At 49.1% G+C, this 17,830-nt stretch overlaps 1 protein-coding gene across 1 annotated transcript in view; it reads left to right on the plus strand.

Annotated features, from left to right (window-relative positions):
- Positions 1–1,126: 1,126 nt before the first annotated feature.
- LOC101609496 (serotransferrin) overlaps positions 1,127–17,830 on the plus strand; it is a 30,574-nt gene continuing 13,870 nt past the window's right edge. The window contains exons 1-11 of the mRNA XM_004664199.2: positions 1,127–1,310; positions 3,024–3,196; positions 7,172–7,280; positions 8,089–8,265; positions 8,876–9,008; positions 9,710–9,765; positions 10,245–10,423; positions 11,677–11,854; positions 13,331–13,482; positions 16,989–17,079; positions 17,633–17,662. Of these exons, the coding sequence (XP_004664256.1) occupies positions 1,268–1,310; positions 3,024–3,196; positions 7,172–7,280; positions 8,089–8,265; positions 8,876–9,008; positions 9,710–9,765; positions 10,245–10,423; positions 11,677–11,854; positions 13,331–13,482; positions 16,989–17,079; positions 17,633–17,662 (1,321 nt within the window). The 5' untranslated portion in view covers positions 1,127–1,267. The remainder of the gene's footprint in view (positions 1,311–3,023; positions 3,197–7,171; positions 7,281–8,088; positions 8,266–8,875; positions 9,009–9,709; positions 9,766–10,244; positions 10,424–11,676; positions 11,855–13,330; positions 13,483–16,988; positions 17,080–17,632; positions 17,663–17,830) is intronic.

A 17,830-nucleotide genomic window follows, 5' to 3' on the forward strand; every position in this document is an offset into this window, starting at 1 on the left:
ATGTAAAGCCAGATGTACAAAGTGGTGCAAGCGTTTGGAATTTGTGTGCAGTAGCAAGAGGTACTGGTGTGCCCATTCTCACTCACACAAATAGTTTTCTGTTAAAAAAAAAAAAAGTAAAAAATGAACACATCTCATTTTATTTTCTTTTTTGAGCAGGGTCACATTCCAGCCCAGGCTGGTCTCCAACTCATGGTGATCCTCCAACCTCAGCCTCCTGAGTGCTGGCTGGGGTTATCCGCATGAGTCCCCCACACCTGGTTTTATTTTCATCTCATCCATTTATAAATCTCCAGTTCACATGCAGAACTGAAATGTACTTGGCTAAAATAACTTATGCATGTGGCACAAGCTCAATACTTTTTGTACATTCAATGAATGACATTCAATCAATGCATTGGAGAACTGCTTGTCCAAGAGGGGGACACAGAAGCTTTAAGAACAGGCTCGCTCCCCGGGCACCCTCGGTGCCAATCCGGCCTTTGCTCTGAGTCCATAGTGTCGTGATCACATCTGTCAGCTTCTTAGGAGAGGACGTCTCTTTCCCCTGTGACTGTTCCTGGTCTGAGGGTCCCACCAGCAACTAAAGGGTAGGGGATTTTTCCAGCCCCAGAGCAGGCTTGGGATGACAGGAATGGAGAGGGGCTATTTCTACACAGAGATGGGGCTTTGAGAGCCCCAGGGTGATTCCCAGGACCCCTTGGGGAGGATTTAGGGGACACAGTATCCTCCTGACCTGGATCCCAACTTTTCCTCTCCTGTGTTCCTTCCCCAGTTCTAAGCTGGGGTCCAGGGTGGTCCCTTGCCCCCGTCAGCCTCTGTCCTTCCGCCTCCACCCATGCATACAGCTGAGGGGACTTGTGGCATGCATCCACTTGGGCAGCGCGGGTTTCAGGGGCAGTGCCACCCGGCCCCGGCCCCTCCACAGCTGCTCCTGGCACAGAGCGAGCAGCCATAACAAAGAATGGATTTTGCTGCAGGCGCCCTTCCAACCAGCCTTTTTGTGGGTTGGATTTCATTTGTGGGTCTGTCCCTCAGCTCAGGAAATGAAGTGATCAACAGGGCAAAAAAGAAAAGGGGGGGGGGGAGGAAATGGGTGAGGGGGCGATTGAGCAACCAAGCTGCACAAACAGCGTTGGTGGGGGGGAGGAAGGGGTCAAAGATTGCCCCCAGCTGGCGACGTCCTAGGATAAAGGGACACGGGACGCAGTGAGGCGGTGCAGAAGTGGGTCTGTCTGGGCTCCCCGCTCCTCGCCACACCGGGAGGATGAGGCTCGCCGTGGGCACCCTGCTGGCCTGTGCCATCCTGGGTGAGTGTGGGCACGGAGGAGGAATGCGGAGTACTGGCCCAGGGGCATTTCCTCGTGCTGCAGGCTGGATGCCCTGGTGCCTGGCCTTTCTTTCTTGGCCACACCGGCTCGACCTCCGTTGCCCCCGGGCACACTCCTTGCCAGCCCTTTCTGTCCTGTAATGTCACTCTTGCGGCAGTGGCTCACGATCCCTGGGAGCGTTTCTAACCACGGTTCATCCAAACCCCGCACTGCGCCTCTTCAGTGAAATCCAAACTGCTTGCTGTAAGCCCTGGCGCCTTCCTGGGATCTGACTCTGTCCCCGTCCACGGCCCGGATAGCCTTGGCGCTGGCCATGTGTGTAGTTTAAACCGGTGGGTTTTGAAGCCGGAATTCTAGAGTCCCAACAGGGGACTGGGGAGATGGCCTGGTGGGAAAAGTGCTTGCCTCACCAGCACCAGGAGCTGAGCTTGGAATCCCCACCAACCATGCAACAAGAGCGCAGGTTTGCCACCCCAGGGCTGGGGAGATGGACACAGGAGGCTATCTAATCTAGGAAGGGCTCACTGGCCGGTCAGTCTAGCCGAAATGGTGAGTTCTAGGCCAAGGAGCCTCAAAACAAAACAACAAAATACAGGGTTCCTGAGGAATTACCTCTGAGGTTGCATGAACTCTCTCCTGGGAGAGAGAAAGAGAAAGAGTGAGAGAGAGAGAGAGAGAGAGAGAGAGAGGGGATGAATATTAAGGGAGGGCCCAGTGGAAACCAAAGGAATAGGAGGGATTTCTAGATTTCTTTTTTCCTTTTTTTTTTTTTTCTGAGGTAGGGACTCACTCTGGCCCAGGCTGACCGGGAATTCACTATGTAGTCTCAGGCTGGCCTTGAACTCAAAGCGATCCTCCTCCGTCTCCCAAGTGCTGGGATTAAAGGCATGCGCCACCACACCCAGCAGGATTTCTAGATTTCTAAAGAGAGGATAGCAAACGAATACCACAGGTAAATTCCTGATCTAACTACTTGGCAGGGAAGGTCAACAGACTAAGAATGTTATCTTCCCTTGTGGTCTGGCCAGCAAGCCAAGAGTCTGGAGGCCTGGGTTCCACACCTGGCTTGGCTGAGGCAGGGCACCCTGGGCAAAAGAGCACCGTTCTGAGTCCAGGCCTCTCACTCCTGAAGAATGGCAACTCCTCCCTGCTGGTTTCCAATATGTTGGGGGAGCTACAGATGCTGTTCATACGCTGAGGTCATGCTTTTCTCTGGGCCAGAGGCTGTGACAGTGACGGGAGGAGGCAGGACAGGAAGGAGTGACCTGCCAGCAATGTCCACCAGAACAACACAGGATAATCAGCAAAGAAAAGGGGAAGTCACTGGGGGTGACCATCTCTTGACCAATCTCAGAATCCAGTGGAGCCTGTGCCTTGTCATGTTCACCAGCGGGAGTGAGATAAGGACCATCTGGGAAGAGGTGATGTAGTCATCAAGTATAGACAGGGTGGTTCTGCCTCCTATAGCACAGAGAGCGGAATCTCTTTTGTTTTGTTTTGGTTTTGGTTTTTCGAGGCAGGGTCTCACTCTAGCCCAGGCTGACCTGGAATTCACTCTGGAGTCTCAGGGTGGCCTCGAACTCACGGCGATCCTCCTACCTCTGCCTCCCAAGTGCTGGGATTAGAGGCGTGCGCCACCTCGCCCGGTGACAGGAGAGCGGACTCTTTATACTCCTGGCTTCTCTCCCCCAGGACTATGCTTGGCTGTCCCTGACAAGACGGTAAAATGGTGCGCCACGTCAGACCATGAAGCCAGTAAGTGCGCCAGTCTCCGTGACAATATGAAAAAAGTCCTCCCAGCAGATGGTGTCCAGGTCGGCTGTGTGAAGAAAGCCTCCTACCCTGACTGCATCAAGGCCATTGTGGTAAGTCTCCCTGCTCGGAAGGACCGACGGCCATCCGTACCTGGTCTGTCGTCAGTCATTTTTGGGATAATGCTCCACTCACGGATAGGCTGATGCGTGGGGCAGTCAACTGCCACTGCTATTCAAGTCACTTCCTAAGAGGAAAGAAGAGAGGGCATCTTTAGTATTTAGAAAACAAAAGCCAATGTGTTCTGAAAGGTGACTATGTTGAGGTCCTTAAGTTCTATGAATTCAGGCAATAAATGAGAACATTTGTAGAATCAAAATTATTATATAATAACCTTGCTTGGGAGGGTGTGTGTGTGTGTTTTGCTGGGGAGAACCCAAGGCCTTGCGATGCTAAGCATGTGCTCTACCACTGTGCGGCATACCAAGACCTGGAGGTTCTTCTTTTTTTTTTTTTTCTTAAATATTTCATTTATTTATTTGAGATGGGGGGGGGGGAGCGGGAGAGTGACAGAGAGGGAGAGAATGGGTATGCCAGGGCCTCTAGCCACTATAAACGAACTCCAGATGCATGTGCCATACTGTGCATTTGGCTTTATGTGGGTACTGGGGAATTGAACCCAGGTTGTCAGGTTTTTGCAGGCAAATGCCTTCACTTCTAAGCCATCTCTCAAGCCCTATATTTTTTTTTGTTTTGTTTTTGAGGTAGGGTCTCACTCTAGCCCAGGCTGACCTGGAATTCACTCTGTAGTCTCAGGGTGGCCTCGAACTCACGGCGATCCTCCTATCTCTGCCTCCCAAGTGCTGGGATTAAAGGCGTGCACCACCACGCCTGGCTCAGGCCCTATTTTTTTAAAGTAAATATTTATTTATTTGAGAGAGTACATAGATGGATGGATGGATGGATGGATAGATAGAGAGAGAGATAGATAAACAGACAGACAGATAAATAGATATATAGAGAATATGGATGCGCCAGGGCCTCCAGCCATTGCAAATGAACTCCAGACGCGTGCTCCACCTTGTGTGTCTGGCTTTTGTGGGTCCTGGAAAATCAAGCCTAGGTCCTTAGACTTCACAAGCAAGCACCTTAACTGCTAAGCCATCTCTCCAGCCCCAGCCCTATTTTCAAGTGGCATTTTCCAACATGATTTGTTTTTGTTGATTCCATCCATCCTCCTGCCCTCCCTCTCTGTCCCCCTGTATTTTCCTTCCTTCTGCTTCCATTCACAGGTTTTCCCTGTGCCCCCTCCTTCTTTCAGCTCATCTCCTTGGTTACAGTTCTATACTTGTATGTTCTACCCACATTTGCCACCCTATATACGCATACTTATAAGATAGCATGCTTCAGACCCACATATCTGAGAGAACATGTGACTTTGGTCTTTTTGAGTCTGAGTCATCTCACATAATATGATTCTTTCTAGATCCATTCATTTTCCAGCAAATGTCATAATTTTATTTTTCCATACTGCTGAGTAGAATTCCATTGTGTATAAGTACCACGTTTTCATTATCCATTCATCTGTCACTGGGAATCCAGGCTGTTTCCAGTTCTTAGCAGTTGTAACTAGGTCCTGGAGGTTGTTGTCACATGGTTAGGAGAAGATAAATGATGGATGCTGGGGGAAGAATTAAATGTCATGATTGCAGATGATGGATGATAACCTTTGCTATCGAAGTCTACAAAAATCCTCCTCACCTCATGCAAATAAATAATTTTAAAAAGAAAGTAAATAGGGCCGGAGATATGGCTTGCAATTAAGGCGCTTGCCTGCAAAGCCTAAGAACGCTAGTTCTAATCTCCAGGTCCCATGTATAGCCAGACGCAAAAAAGTGATGCAAGCATGCAATGTCACACATGTGCACAAGGGGGCGCACACGTCTGAAGTTTGTGCACAGCAGCTGAAAGGCCCTGGCAGACCCATTCTCTCTCTCTGCCTTTTTCTCCCTCCCGCCCTCCCCCCACCTCTCTCTCTCTCAAAAAAAAAAAAAAAAAGGCAAATAAGCTATGGGCTTAGTGGGCAGACAGTTATACTATCTCAAGTGACGTAGTGACTTCAAGATGACAATTCAGCCAGGAGTGGCTGTCAGTACACTTCTGTCCGCTCAGCACTTGGGAGGCTGAAGCTGGAGGACTGTGAGTTCAAGACCAGCCTGGGCTACATAGGCCCTGGCTTAAAACAAACAAAAACAACAACAAAATGATGAACATTCACAGAAGCAAAAATTAAAACAAATTAAAAAAAAAAAAAACTTTAAAGTAACCATGCTATGATAAGAAATAAACCCAGAGCGGGGCGTGGTGGCGCGCGCCTTTAATCCCATCACTCCGGAGGGAGGCAGAGGTAGGAGGATCGCCGTGAGTTCGAGGCCACCCTGAGACTACATAGTAAATTCCAGGTCAACCTGGGCTAGAGTGAGACCTTACGTTGAAAAACCAAAGAGAAAAAAAAAAAAGGAAGAAAGAAATAAACCCAGACTGCCTGGGTCCACGTTCCAGTGCCACGACTTATTATTTATGAGGCACAAGACAGTGGCTTAAGCTTTGGGTGCCCCGATTTTATAATTTGTGACATGGAGCTGAGGTGGCACGGGGGTGGGGAGGGAGGGGGACTACCAGGTGTCTGTGTGGACAATATCCCAAAAATGAAAGTAAGGATGGAAGTATATAGTGTAGCCAAGAAGCTAAACCCAGAGAAAATGCTCTGAATGAAAGGCTGCAGAGATGGCTTAGTGGTTAAGTGCTTGCCTGTGAAGCCTAAGGACCCTGGTTCGAGGCTTGATTGTCGAGGACCCACGTAAGCACAAGGTGGTGTATACATCTGGAGTTCTTTTGCAGTAGCTGGAGTCCCTGGTGTGCCCACTCTCTCTCTCTCTCTTTCTCTCTCCTTCTTGCTCTCTCTGTCTGTCACTCTCAAAGAAATAAATAAGCAACAACAACAAAAGGCTGCAGCAGGTGTTTTTTAATTAAAAAAAAAAAGCCGCAGAGCTCCTGGAGTTCTATGAGCCCAGGACTGGAGGGAAAAGTATTGAGTGCTTGCTGACAGTGAAAAATCTTCCAGACACAGTTTGCCGTCGATATCCATGACCTCGCAGTGCCTGACACCACCCGACACAAGACTCTTCTTATAATAGGAGGAAAAGATGATATCAGAATAAAAGAGAGACTGATTAAGAGGGGGAGGGGATATGACGAAGAGTGGATTTGTGAAGGGGCAGTGGTGGAGGGGAAGGAATTATCATGGTTTATTGTCTACAGTTTTCCAAAATTTTATTTTAGAGAGTGGGAGAGACAGAGAGAAAGAGAACTGGGCCTCAACCACTGCAACCCAACTCCAGCTGCTTGCGCCACCTAGTGGGCATGTGCCAGCTTGTGCTTGCCTCACCTTTGGGCGTCTGCCTAATGTGAGATCTGGAGATTAGAACATGGGTCCTCAGGCTCTGCAGGCAAATGCCTTAACCGCTAAGCCATCTCTCCAGACCTATGGAAGTTGTCAACAAAGAAAAGGCTTTTTTTTTTTCTTTGTATTACAATAAAAAAAAGCATTGAGTCCTGAGTCAGGGTGGAGACCAGAGACTTCATAGTTTCCATCCTCCCAAGAAGAAGGGCTTCACAAAGGAAGAACTCGCAAGAAGTCTCAAGATACAGGAGTCTGTGAATGAGGAACACCTCGCTGAAGCTGAGAACAGACGTAGTTGTAAAGAACCTGAGCCCTTGAATACCACCCCCGTCAGAGCCTATAGGAAGAACACGGGCCATGACCAACTGAGTATTGCCCTACCCCACCAGGTCAGCCAGGCCAAACCTTTGGAGTTTTCTAGAGCAAATCCACATAGGAATTTTAGCCAGGCGCTAGACACCTTTCCAGAGAAAAGAGAAAAATTACCCCATCCCTTTCTGTCCAGGGCGATGGCATCAGCTGGCGCAAACAGGGTTGTGTGGTGGTGTGACCCTAGACCCGCGGCACCCCACTGGCCCGTGCCTATCTGTTCTGGCTGGAGTGAGCCTTCTACTCTGTCTTTCAGGCAGGCGAAGCTGATGCCATGACAGTCGACGCAGGCTGGGTGTATGAGGCAGGCCTGACTCCCAACAACTTGAAGCCTGTGGCAGCAGAATTCTATGGGACAAAGGAGAGTAAGTTCTCACGGGGCCCCCAGGAGAGGCGTGGTTCTGGGTCCTAGTAGGTGCTGAGCCCCGTTTTGTGGGAAGCTCTTAGGTATGAGTATAAGCGTTCATCTTTGGGGCGTGAGCTGAGAATGAAGGGGCACTGACAGCCACCCACACATGCACACGTCAGGCATCAGGGGATTGCGGGGCTGGTGTAGCTGATATGTCCCTCCTGTCCCCAGGCACTGGCACAGCGGACAAACAGAATAGGCTGGGTGCAGCTTGACCTGAACGCCATTGAGTCTGATTATATATGCACAGGACCCTCAAGTCACCCTGGAGCCTCAGGTCCCATGTATAAAGGAGATCTCATCCTGTGGCACATAGTAGGGCCCCCAACAACCCAAGAAGTCTTCTGAGGTCAATCTGGCAGCCTCTGTCACTGTGCCAGGGGCCAAAAAGTAAAATAAAAAATACTTAAAGGCAGGTGGTGGAGAATGTGGGCCTCAGTTATTGTGGCTCTAATTTCCTGGTGGCCTTGATGAGTTGGTGTGTGCAGGCAAACACAGTATGAGGTCAGGGTAGGCAAGGCACCTGTAACTTGTCTGTGGGTGGCCCTTTTGTCCCCCGTACCTGCCTGGAGTCATATTTCAAATGTACCTTCTATCTTTCCTCTTCTCTGTTGGCCTGGGGAGGGTTTTCTGGGCTCATTACCACCCGGTAATTCAATATAAGTAGCCTCTGGTCCCCTGCATTTCATCAAGAGCCCGGTAGAGGTGAGAGGCGTTTCTGTGTGCCCAGTGGCAGGTCTTCCATTCACGCTGTCCCTTTGCAGAACCACAAACCTACTATTTGGCTGTGGCTGTGGTGAAGAAAGGCACTGACTTCCAGCTGAACCAGCTCCAGGGCAAGAAATCCTGCCACACCGGCCTTGGCAGGTCCGCGGGATGGAACATCCCCATCGGCTTGCTTTACTGTGACCTGCCTGAACCACGCAAGCCTCTTGAGAAAGGTAGGCGGGCACTTGTCCCAGGGACGTCCGCGTGGGGCCATGGTGGGGTGGGGCAGTCGTGGTTAGACAGGCAGGTGCCGTGACCCAGGTGAAAACTGGGAGCTCTGTGTCACCAGCTGCCCTTGGGAGGTGGCAATTGTGTCTTTTTTTCTGCCGTGAGCTCCCAAGTATCCCGGCAGAGGTTGTTCTGAGATAGACAGAAAGACATCCAGGGAGGGGTTTATTTTGGTAATAATGACCCGGGCCCTCCCATCTCCTGCTAAGATGGGAGATGTTGGTGACATGCTCCATTCTGCTGAGCGTTGCTTTGGTGCCATCTGCTGGCCATGAGGCTGCCTTGAACCTCCCCTAGGTCGTCCTCACATCTCCATGTATATGGGTCGCCAAACTTGGCGGGTGGGTGGGAGGCATCGACCCGTGTTCCCCCGGCCTGGTGACGATGGGACGTGGGTGGACTTGTTCCTGCTTGAAAACCCTAAAGCTTGATCAGGGACAACACGAGCAGGGCCGAGCTGGGGTCGGGCCCCGGGCCTCCCTGCGGTCAGTGGCCTCGCTGGGGGAGCGGTGGCCTTTGCTGATACCTGGCTGTCGTCTTCTCGGTGTTGAGCAGCGGTGGCCGGCTTCTTCTCGGGCAGCTGTGTCCCCTGTGCAGATGCGATGGCCTTCCCCCAACTGTGTCAACTGTGCCCAGGCTGTGGCTGCTCTTCCCATCAGCCATACTTCGGCTACTCCGGGGCCTTCAAGTGAGTGACACTGCCTGCTGTCCCACAGTGGCCAAAATGACGGTGCCCTGGGGTGTGTGTGTATAGGGGTGGGGACGGGCATTATTTGCTGGTCCAAATCACATCCCTTTCACTTGACCCTGAAAATTAAGCCCCCCTCTGGGAGACCTCACTGTCCGCTTAGAACTCTCAAGCCTGGACGGTGCCTTTTCTCACTGGACTGGATAGAATCTGAAAGGACAGTCCCAACCCTGGCCCCGGAGCTACTGTTTGGTGACGGCCCCTCTGCTGTCCATTACAGCTGCACCAGGGTTAATGCTCTGGCCTCTCTCTGCCTCAGCCCATGTCCCGTTCAGTCATCACGTGTGGCTGGTTTACTGTGCTCTCTCTCTCTCTCTCTCTCTCCCCTCTCTAATTGTACCTTGCTTCTCCCCTTAAAGTCATATAGCCAAGGTAAAAAGACCATTGTCTTCCATGCTAAGAATTTAAAGCTTTCAATGTCTTGCCACTTTGGGGGACAAGTTGAGGGACATTCGTCTCCTGTGAGCTCACCCCTCCATCTCAGTGGCACCCTGGATGTCAGCACTCCACTCTAAAGCCACCTCTACCGCGGGAGCTTCTCAGAAGCCTCTCCTGTGCACCGTCCACTGGTTGGACAGTGTGATCTGAGCTGGGGCGGGGGCCCAGCGCAGCAGCCCTCCTAAGGTGCTCCCTTCCCGCAGGTGCCTGAAAGATGGTGCTGGGGACGTGGCCTTCGTCAAGCACACAACCATATTTGGTGAGTGATGGGAAAGGAATCTGGCAGATGCTATCTGAAGAGTGGGCATCCCTTCGCTTACCCCCTTTTCCATGGTCACTGGTCACCCACTAGCAGGATCCTCTCCCTGCGTGAGCTCCTACCTGGGCGTCTCCATGCGGATTCACGGGCCTCTCTCCTATTGCTCAGCGTCTTCCTACAATGACTTTGTCTCCAGGCCAGTAGGCCAGGGCCCGGTCTGGCTAACAGGCCTGTCAATCATCCTGCTGAGACCAGATTCACCGGATGGGGACAGTCATTGCTGTACTGGGCGTTGGAAGTCCCTAAGCCTTCACCTGATGCTTGACTCTCTTTCCTGCATATCCTCTGGCTCTCGGTGATCCCACCAAGCCTTTCAGCTCATGCTTACTATGACCAACAAGATGGCAGGAGAGGGGAGGGGACAGCTCGGCTCCTGGCTGGGCCTTCCACTGGCTCACCTGGGCTTTCTTTTCCTCCAGAAAACCTGCCTCAGCAGGCTGACAGGGACCAGTATGAGCTGCTCTGCCCCGACAACACCCGCAGGCCAGTGGATGACTATGAACGGTGCAACCTGGCCCGGGTCCCTTCTCACGCAGTTGTGGCTCGAAGTGCGGACGGCAAGGAGGACTTGATCTGGGAGCTTCTCAGCCAGGCCCAGGTACTTCCGCCCGCCACCCTCTCCCCCAGTTGCCCCTTACAGCTCCTGCTTGGATTTGGGGATGTGTGGAATTCTCCTTGCCTTCTGGACACCCTAGAAGTCTTTGTGTGTTCGGGACACAGTGGAAGATTCTGGCATATATGGATCCACTTCAGTGACAAGCCACTCTGTCTGTATTATTATAGGCAGCAAAGGCCACTGGGCCTTCAAGTGCCATCACCAACCCAGGGGCTAAAGACCCTTTGCAGAAGTTCCTGTTGCCTTGTTTCATTCTTCTCAATTCTATTTCTTTTTGGGGTGTGTGTGTGTGTGTGTGTGTGTGTGTGTGTGCGCGCGCACGCACATGTGCCTACATATAATCTTGGGAGGCCTAGAAAGGTGAACTAGAGCAAACGGGCTAGCCAAGCCAGATGCATCAGTGATCTCCAGGTTCAAGTGAGAGAGCCTGGCCCAATAAAGAAAGTGGGGGGTGGGGTGGCAGGAGAGATGGCTTAGAGGTTAAGGCGCTTGCCTGCGAAGCCTAAGGACTCACGTTCCACTCTCCAGGTCCCACGTAAGCCAGAAGCACAAAGTGACGCACGCATGCACACAAGGTCGCACATGTGCGCAAGGGGGCGCACGCATCTGGAGTTCCATTGCAGTGGCTGGAGGCCCTGGTGCACTAATTCTCTCTCTCCCTCTCATTCTGTCTCATTAACAACAAAAAAAAAAAGCCAGCCTGTTGGGCTTGCCTCAAAAAAAAAAAAAAAAAAATCAAAAAGTGGACAGAGAGCCAGGAAGACACTTGGCTTCAGCCTCTGGTCTCCATGCACATACAAATGGTACCCCACCCACGTATGTGCACCTACACACATGAAAACATGCATACAGACACATACGAGCTTAAGTAGCAACGACATAGTGCCTGCCTCTGCAATGCATGCATTGCTTGCTCCCAGTGACCTCACAACTCCTCAAGGAGACAGGCCCAAGGACACATGGGGAGGTAGGGTGCGGTGTGATCTTAACAAGTACTGAGCAGAAAAAGGGCTGGGTGGTCAAAAGTACACCTGACTGCCTCCTCTCTTGGCTTCTTGAAGTCTCTCTCTCTCTCTCTCTCTCTCTCTGTGTGTGTGTGTGTATGTGTGTGTGTGTATTTGTGTTTCTTGGAGCCTTTCATTTTTTTTTTTTCAATCCCATTTCCTTTTAAGTCTCCTGTATTCATGCTTCTGTTATATCTCTGTTTGTTTGTTTTTTTTTCTTTCTGTGAACAGGAACATTTTGGCAAAGACAAATCGAAAGACTTCCAACTGTTCAGCTCTCCTCACGGGAAGGACCTGCTGTTTAAGGATTCTGCTCTTGGGTTCTTTAGGGTCCCCTCTAGGATGGACTACAGGCTGTACCTTGGCCATAATTATGTCACTGCCGTTCGGAATTTACGAGAAGGCGTATGTAAGTACTTGGAGAATCAGGTGACTCCCAGGAGCTCAGGAAGCAAGGTTGAGGGTCAGCCATCGTCTTTCCAGGGACTGAAAGCCTCCCCAGGGTTCCTGGTCCACCTGTGAGGCCAGCTTAAGCTGATGCTCAGTGACAGTCTTCAGCACAAGCAGGCCTGGATGTTGCCAAGGGCTTTAAGGGCAATTCGCATCTTAAATGACTTGGGTTAGTGCTCATCACATAATGAACTGGCCTGGACATAACAACAAAGGGCTTTAAAGGCAATTCACATTGTAAATGACTTGCGTTGGTGCTCATCTTACTTCCTTTGCATAAGCTAGGATTGCCTCATCCCCATAATGAAGCCAAGTAACCTGTCGCAAAGTGAAAATAACATGGAGATGTGGCAGTCCGGCATATCCCCAGCCAGGACTGCGGTTAACATGGATATCATGAAGCCGAACTCTACAGAGTTCATTTCAGTGCCAAGGTTCAAGTGGGTCACCGGGATTTGTTTAGTTCGTTCAGTGGACATACATTATTAAACATCTAGCCATAAACTCTGCTATATTCTGGACTTAAACAAGAACATGGATTAAATTCTGGTGTCCTGGAATGTTCACTTGAGAGCAAAGACAAACGCCTGATGGATAGTCATTCTTCTGGACAGTCAGTTACAAAATGAGAGAACAGTTTAGAAGGGATGACAAAAGAAAAAAAAAAAATGCAGCCAAGTCCTATAAGAGTGCAAAACAGGCCTGGGCTAAGGGTTGGGCTAAGGTATCCTTGAGGAAATGACTGGGGACTGAGTCTGAAAGATGAGCAGGTACACAATTTTTTACACATTTTATTTATTTATTTATGAGAGATGAAAGAGAGAGAGAGAGAGAATGGGCACACCCGAGCCTCTAGTCACTGCAAACAAACGTCAGACACATGTACCACCATGCACATCTGGCTTACATGGCTTCTGGGGAATCGAACCTGGGTCCTTAGGCTTTTCAGGCAAGCACCTTATCCACTAAGCCATGTCTCCATTCCTGCACATTTTTTTCAACTGGACACTGATTATACTGTCCATATGCTCATGGCGGATGTCCCTGTGAACAAGGGGGGGGGGCATGGCCCTTTTCCTGCTAGAGTGTATGTTCTCTTGAGTGGAATCTGACATTGAACAATGAACAGAGAAATGAGAACCTAGCAGATGGCTGAGTGCTCTTTGAAAAACACAGAAGAAAGTTGACCTGCAGGCCAAGGGCGCAGAGGTGGAGAGTTAGCAGTTCAGGAGATAATGTTAACTCTAAATACAATCGACCAAGAACCTGCGCTAACCTTGCTTTCTGTGATGAGCTACATGAGTGGGATCCGTTTGTTTCTTGTTGCTAAACCCCAGCATTTGCATGAAGGCAGTTGATAGCATTGATAAGCGCCGCCGGGCAGCAGCTGGGACCTTTAGGTCCTGAGCTTTCATTCTTTGTTCTTGTGCCACAGGCCCAGAGAGCACTGGCGACTGCCCGTCAATCAAGTGGTGCGCCCTGAGCCACCATGAGAGGCTCAAGTGTGATGAATGGAGCGTGAACAGCGGAGGACAAATAGAGTGTGAGTCGGCGGAGAGCCCGGAAGACTGCATCGACAAGATTGTGGTATGTTACCTCTTGCCTCCCTAGGGGCCAGCATCCCGCCCCTGTGGCCTGCTGGCTTGCCACAGGGCTGAGCTGATGAGGGCTCCTGGAGTGCTGAAGGAACCGCATTGCTAGAATCTTTGCTCTGACCCTATAAGCATAGCTCCCAGGAGGTTTGGCACCCTTAGAGTCTGTGGATCTTAGGGATGCCTTTAGGATCCAGTTTCCTCGTCACGTTAGTATACAGCGATCTGAGCCACGTCCCGCCGTCGGAGGCTGGACCGCAGCAAGAGTGTCCTTGGACTTGTGGTACGCCGCAGTGAGTGTGGAAGGATTCTGTTTTGATTTTGGAGGCAATCACAAATTTGCTCTGATGATCAAAATAGTGTCCCACGTTTGCTTATAGAGAACTTTAGAATGCAGAGCCAGAGAAAGGAGAAAATCAAAAAGCAAAAGGGTGCAACTCAGACAAAACCCTCTTATTGGGGATCACGTCATACAGGTTGTGCCTCTTACCTTACGGTATCTAGTGAGAATTTCCCATATCACGAATAATTCCTTAAAACCCTGACTGGGGTTTCTGTGTTGGCGCGCACGTGCAGGTAGAAGGGTGGCATTCCTGGCAAGGGCAGAGAAGCGCTGAGCTCTCAGCCCTCCCTGCTCCCTTCCCTTCGCTCGCGGAGCTCCTCCAAGTGACTATAACCTTCAACAGACCCTTCAGTAACAAACCAGGCAACGTACTGAGAAGAAGACCCGTCATGGAAGGGATGAAGACCTCATGCCACCATCCACCGACTCTTGACATTCGTCCGTTATCAAGTTACTATGTAATTTTCTTTTTTTTTTTTTTTTTTTTGAGGTAGGGTCTCACTCTAGCTGAGGCTGACCTGGAATTCACTATGTAGTCTGAGGGTGGCCTCGAACTCATGGCGGTCCACCTACCTCTGCCTCCCGAGTGCTGGGATTAAAGGCGTGCGCCACCACACCTGGCTCTTACTATGTAATTTTCAAAACCATCTATCACGAAGCAAAAACCAACCATCAAGCCCATTCATTTCTCTACATTTAAACATATTACCTTATACTGCCTTAACACACACTCTGTTTTAATTTTTGTTGGTCCGAGTCAAGGCAAGAAAAATCAAAGAAAATTAACAAAAAGTTTCCCAACTCAAAATATGAGTCAGTATCAGGCAAGTTAATCATTTGAACAAGATTGTTTTCGATATTACACCCTGCATGTGATATGCTAGATAATGTTTTTAATGCGTGCAAAAAAAAAAAATGAACACAAGAATGAAGACTCTTGGGAACACAAGAAGTCTTAAATGAGGAAGATGAAAAGATGAAGTATGCTCAAATGGAAGCATTTTTGGAAGAGTTATCCTGTGACACTGGGAGCAGCTCTCCTATGACAACATTGGCGCTTGAGTCTTGGACATTGGAAACAGTTTACAGATACTGACTCTGAAACCAAAGACCAATGTCACCGTGTTCCTGGCTCACCACAGACAAGAAGATGACTGCTGCTCAGGAGTGCTTGATCTGTTATGATAAGCTTGTTTTATCAAATGCTGTTCCAGCATAAGCTCATGAATTAAATGCAACTGAAGTGACCAACATCATTGCTATTAAAGAACATTTTTCTAACCAAGTACAAGGTCGGAGTTTATCAGGTCCCATACCTGTTCACCTCATCACTCTTCATGGGGAACCATTCAGTTTCTGAGTTCCACAAAGGTGTTTTCACACCCAGGATGGTGGCTGTGGAAAGTGAAGGTGAGCGTGGGAAGCAGAAATCATAGGAAACTGGTGCTTTCCAACGTGTGAGTGTGCAAGACTTCCCAGAGAGTCATGATCTGGCATAGGGTGCTCCTGTTTCCGGAACCATGCAGGGGTTCATAAATACTTACTATTTTTTTTCTGTCTTGTGGGTCAGGATAGGTACTCTGAATTGTATAATTACAACATTTACAGAATTATGGGATTATAGTACCCATAGAAGTAGGAACCCTGTGAGTTTGCTATGAATTAAAATGAAGGAACTGAAGGGCAGGTGGTTACTGATAAACCACACCCCAGAGGTGAAATTCTTTTTTTTTAATATTTTATGTTTTTATTTTTTAAAATTTTTATTAGCATTTTCCATTTTGTCGGCCAAAATGTGACCATAATACAGTATATGTTAACGTAAACTTAAGATGATTTCTCTGCAGACAAAAGTGGCTGTGTGCTAGGAATACTGGAGAATTCGATGGTGCTTTTGAGATTTTCAATCATTGAGAAAATCTGGTTAAAATAACTACAGACAGAATAATGCTTCTCATGGGAAATTAGAGGCAGCTCTTTGGTCTTCCTAATAGGTGACGTTTGTACCTTTGCCAACACGTCATCCTTATGTCACTGGATTTGTTGTATCAAGTCAAAAGGCTTGAAGAGAATTACCTCAAAAAATCAATCAATCAATCAATAAATAAATAAAAAGGCCTTAGAGAGCTTAGGCAAAGCTAACGGCTGTGAAACGAAAAGCAAGCTACTTAACGTGTTTTCTGAAGTCGCTATGTCAGCAAGTCTGGGACACTTAAAAAAAAAATGTCATCCAGATGCCATGTGACCTCTGACATGCAGACCCTGAGACTGATCTGGTGACGGAAGCCTTCAAGAGCTTAAGACACCAAGCAAATGCGTGGGGCGGGTGTGTGTGGTGGTGGTGGTGGGGGGGGGGGAATTAAGCATTTCTTTTTTCAGCTTCAGTTTGCTATAACAAGCAAAGATGAACCAAGAAGAGTTCGAAGACATGTCTCAAACTGTGCGATGTCCCCCGACACCTCACGTCAAGCCTGAGCAGCGAAGACTTGAGGCACCTGCCGTTTTTGACAAACAGTACTCACTGAGAACTTAGACTTTCACCTGCCTCTTCTTTCCATCGTCTGACTTACAACCGACCACCGATGGCTGTCAAAATAGGTCTTTTTCTGAATCCTATGTGGGAAGCAGATAAAAACCTCAGGTCCCTTGGGCCTTCGATGTAGTCAATTGTAAAATACTTCCCTAGCCTGGATTTGACCCCCATATTCCCTGACTTAAAAAAAAAAAAACCCTTAAGTTCTAAAATATGAATTACATGCTCATATTAAGTTGAAAGTAGGGAGAGAGATACGAAGTATATGAATTGGTTACTGAGGCTGGGACGGAATTTTACTACCAGCATTCAAAAATACAAGGGCATTGATAAGCTTATGACTTGAATCGTTTTATTTTCTTTTTTAAAAACACGTTTTATTTATTTATTTGAGAAAGAGAGAGAATGGGCATGCCATGGCCTCCAGCCACTGCAAATGAACTCCAGATGCATGTGCCACCTTGTGCATCTGGCTTATATGGGACCTGGGGAATCGAACTGGGGTCCTTTGGCTTTGCAGGCAAATGCCTTAACCACTAAGCCATCTTCTCTATCCCTTGAGTCGTTTTATAAAGAGACTTGTTGCCGGGTTAATCATGTGCTGTGACTTGCTGTGTCTTTCCAGAACGGAGAAGCCGATGCCATGAGCTTGGATGGAGGCTACGTGTACATAGCGGGCAAGTGCGGCCTGGTGCCCGTGCTGGCCGAGAACTACCGTAAGTGCGGGGGACGCTTCTCTGTCTTCTTCTGGGATAAGGACAGAGGGGACGAAAAATCACGGCCTACCTCATCCCACAGCCGCCATAAAACTCTCCCTTGTTGAGGGGCGGGGGCTCCTAGTTCTCAGGCTCTGGGGGTCCCTCACTGAGAATCCCCACAGTCAATCTTAAAGGATGAGAGGGATTGTGCCTTGAATCTCTGTGCTGGGAAGTCCTCGCTGAAAGTCTGTAAGTGGCCCCACTGTGGAGGACAGCTGGGATGTTGGACAGGTGTCCCAGAATTCATGCCTTGTTACAGGGATACAAACATGGCTCAGGCATTATCTGTCAGTGTGCAGACAGAGCAGGACGCGTGGAATTCACGGGCTGTATAAATTCTAGGGGGCGGCAGCTGGGAAAACTCGCACCGTCCTGAGAGTCTGGACTTGCTAGGAACCGGTGGTCTTTGTCGCTTTATCTGATTCTGCATTCTTAGTTGCCGAATGAGAACGATGCGAGTTTCCAATCTATACTCAAGGGTGTAATGTTTTCTTCGTTTTCTTTCCTCCAGAAAGCACTGATTGCAAGACACCAGAGAAAGGTGAGTTGAAATTAATAACCTCAGGCATTGGCCACTTTGATAGTAAAGATTTTGCTTTCTGTTGGAAGCAGTATTTGGAGTTAGTTAAATTGGAAGACTGAACCACAGGTCCACACTATCAGGAACAGCATGCATTTGCTGCTCAACGTGACAACTAATTTGCTTTGG

The sequence above is a fragment of the Jaculus jaculus genome, chromosome 17 (genome assembly GCF_020740685.1).
Source record: "Jaculus jaculus isolate mJacJac1 chromosome 17, mJacJac1.mat.Y.cur, whole genome shotgun sequence".
NCBI classification, from domain to species: domain Eukaryota; kingdom Metazoa; phylum Chordata; class Mammalia; order Rodentia; family Dipodidae; genus Jaculus; species Jaculus jaculus.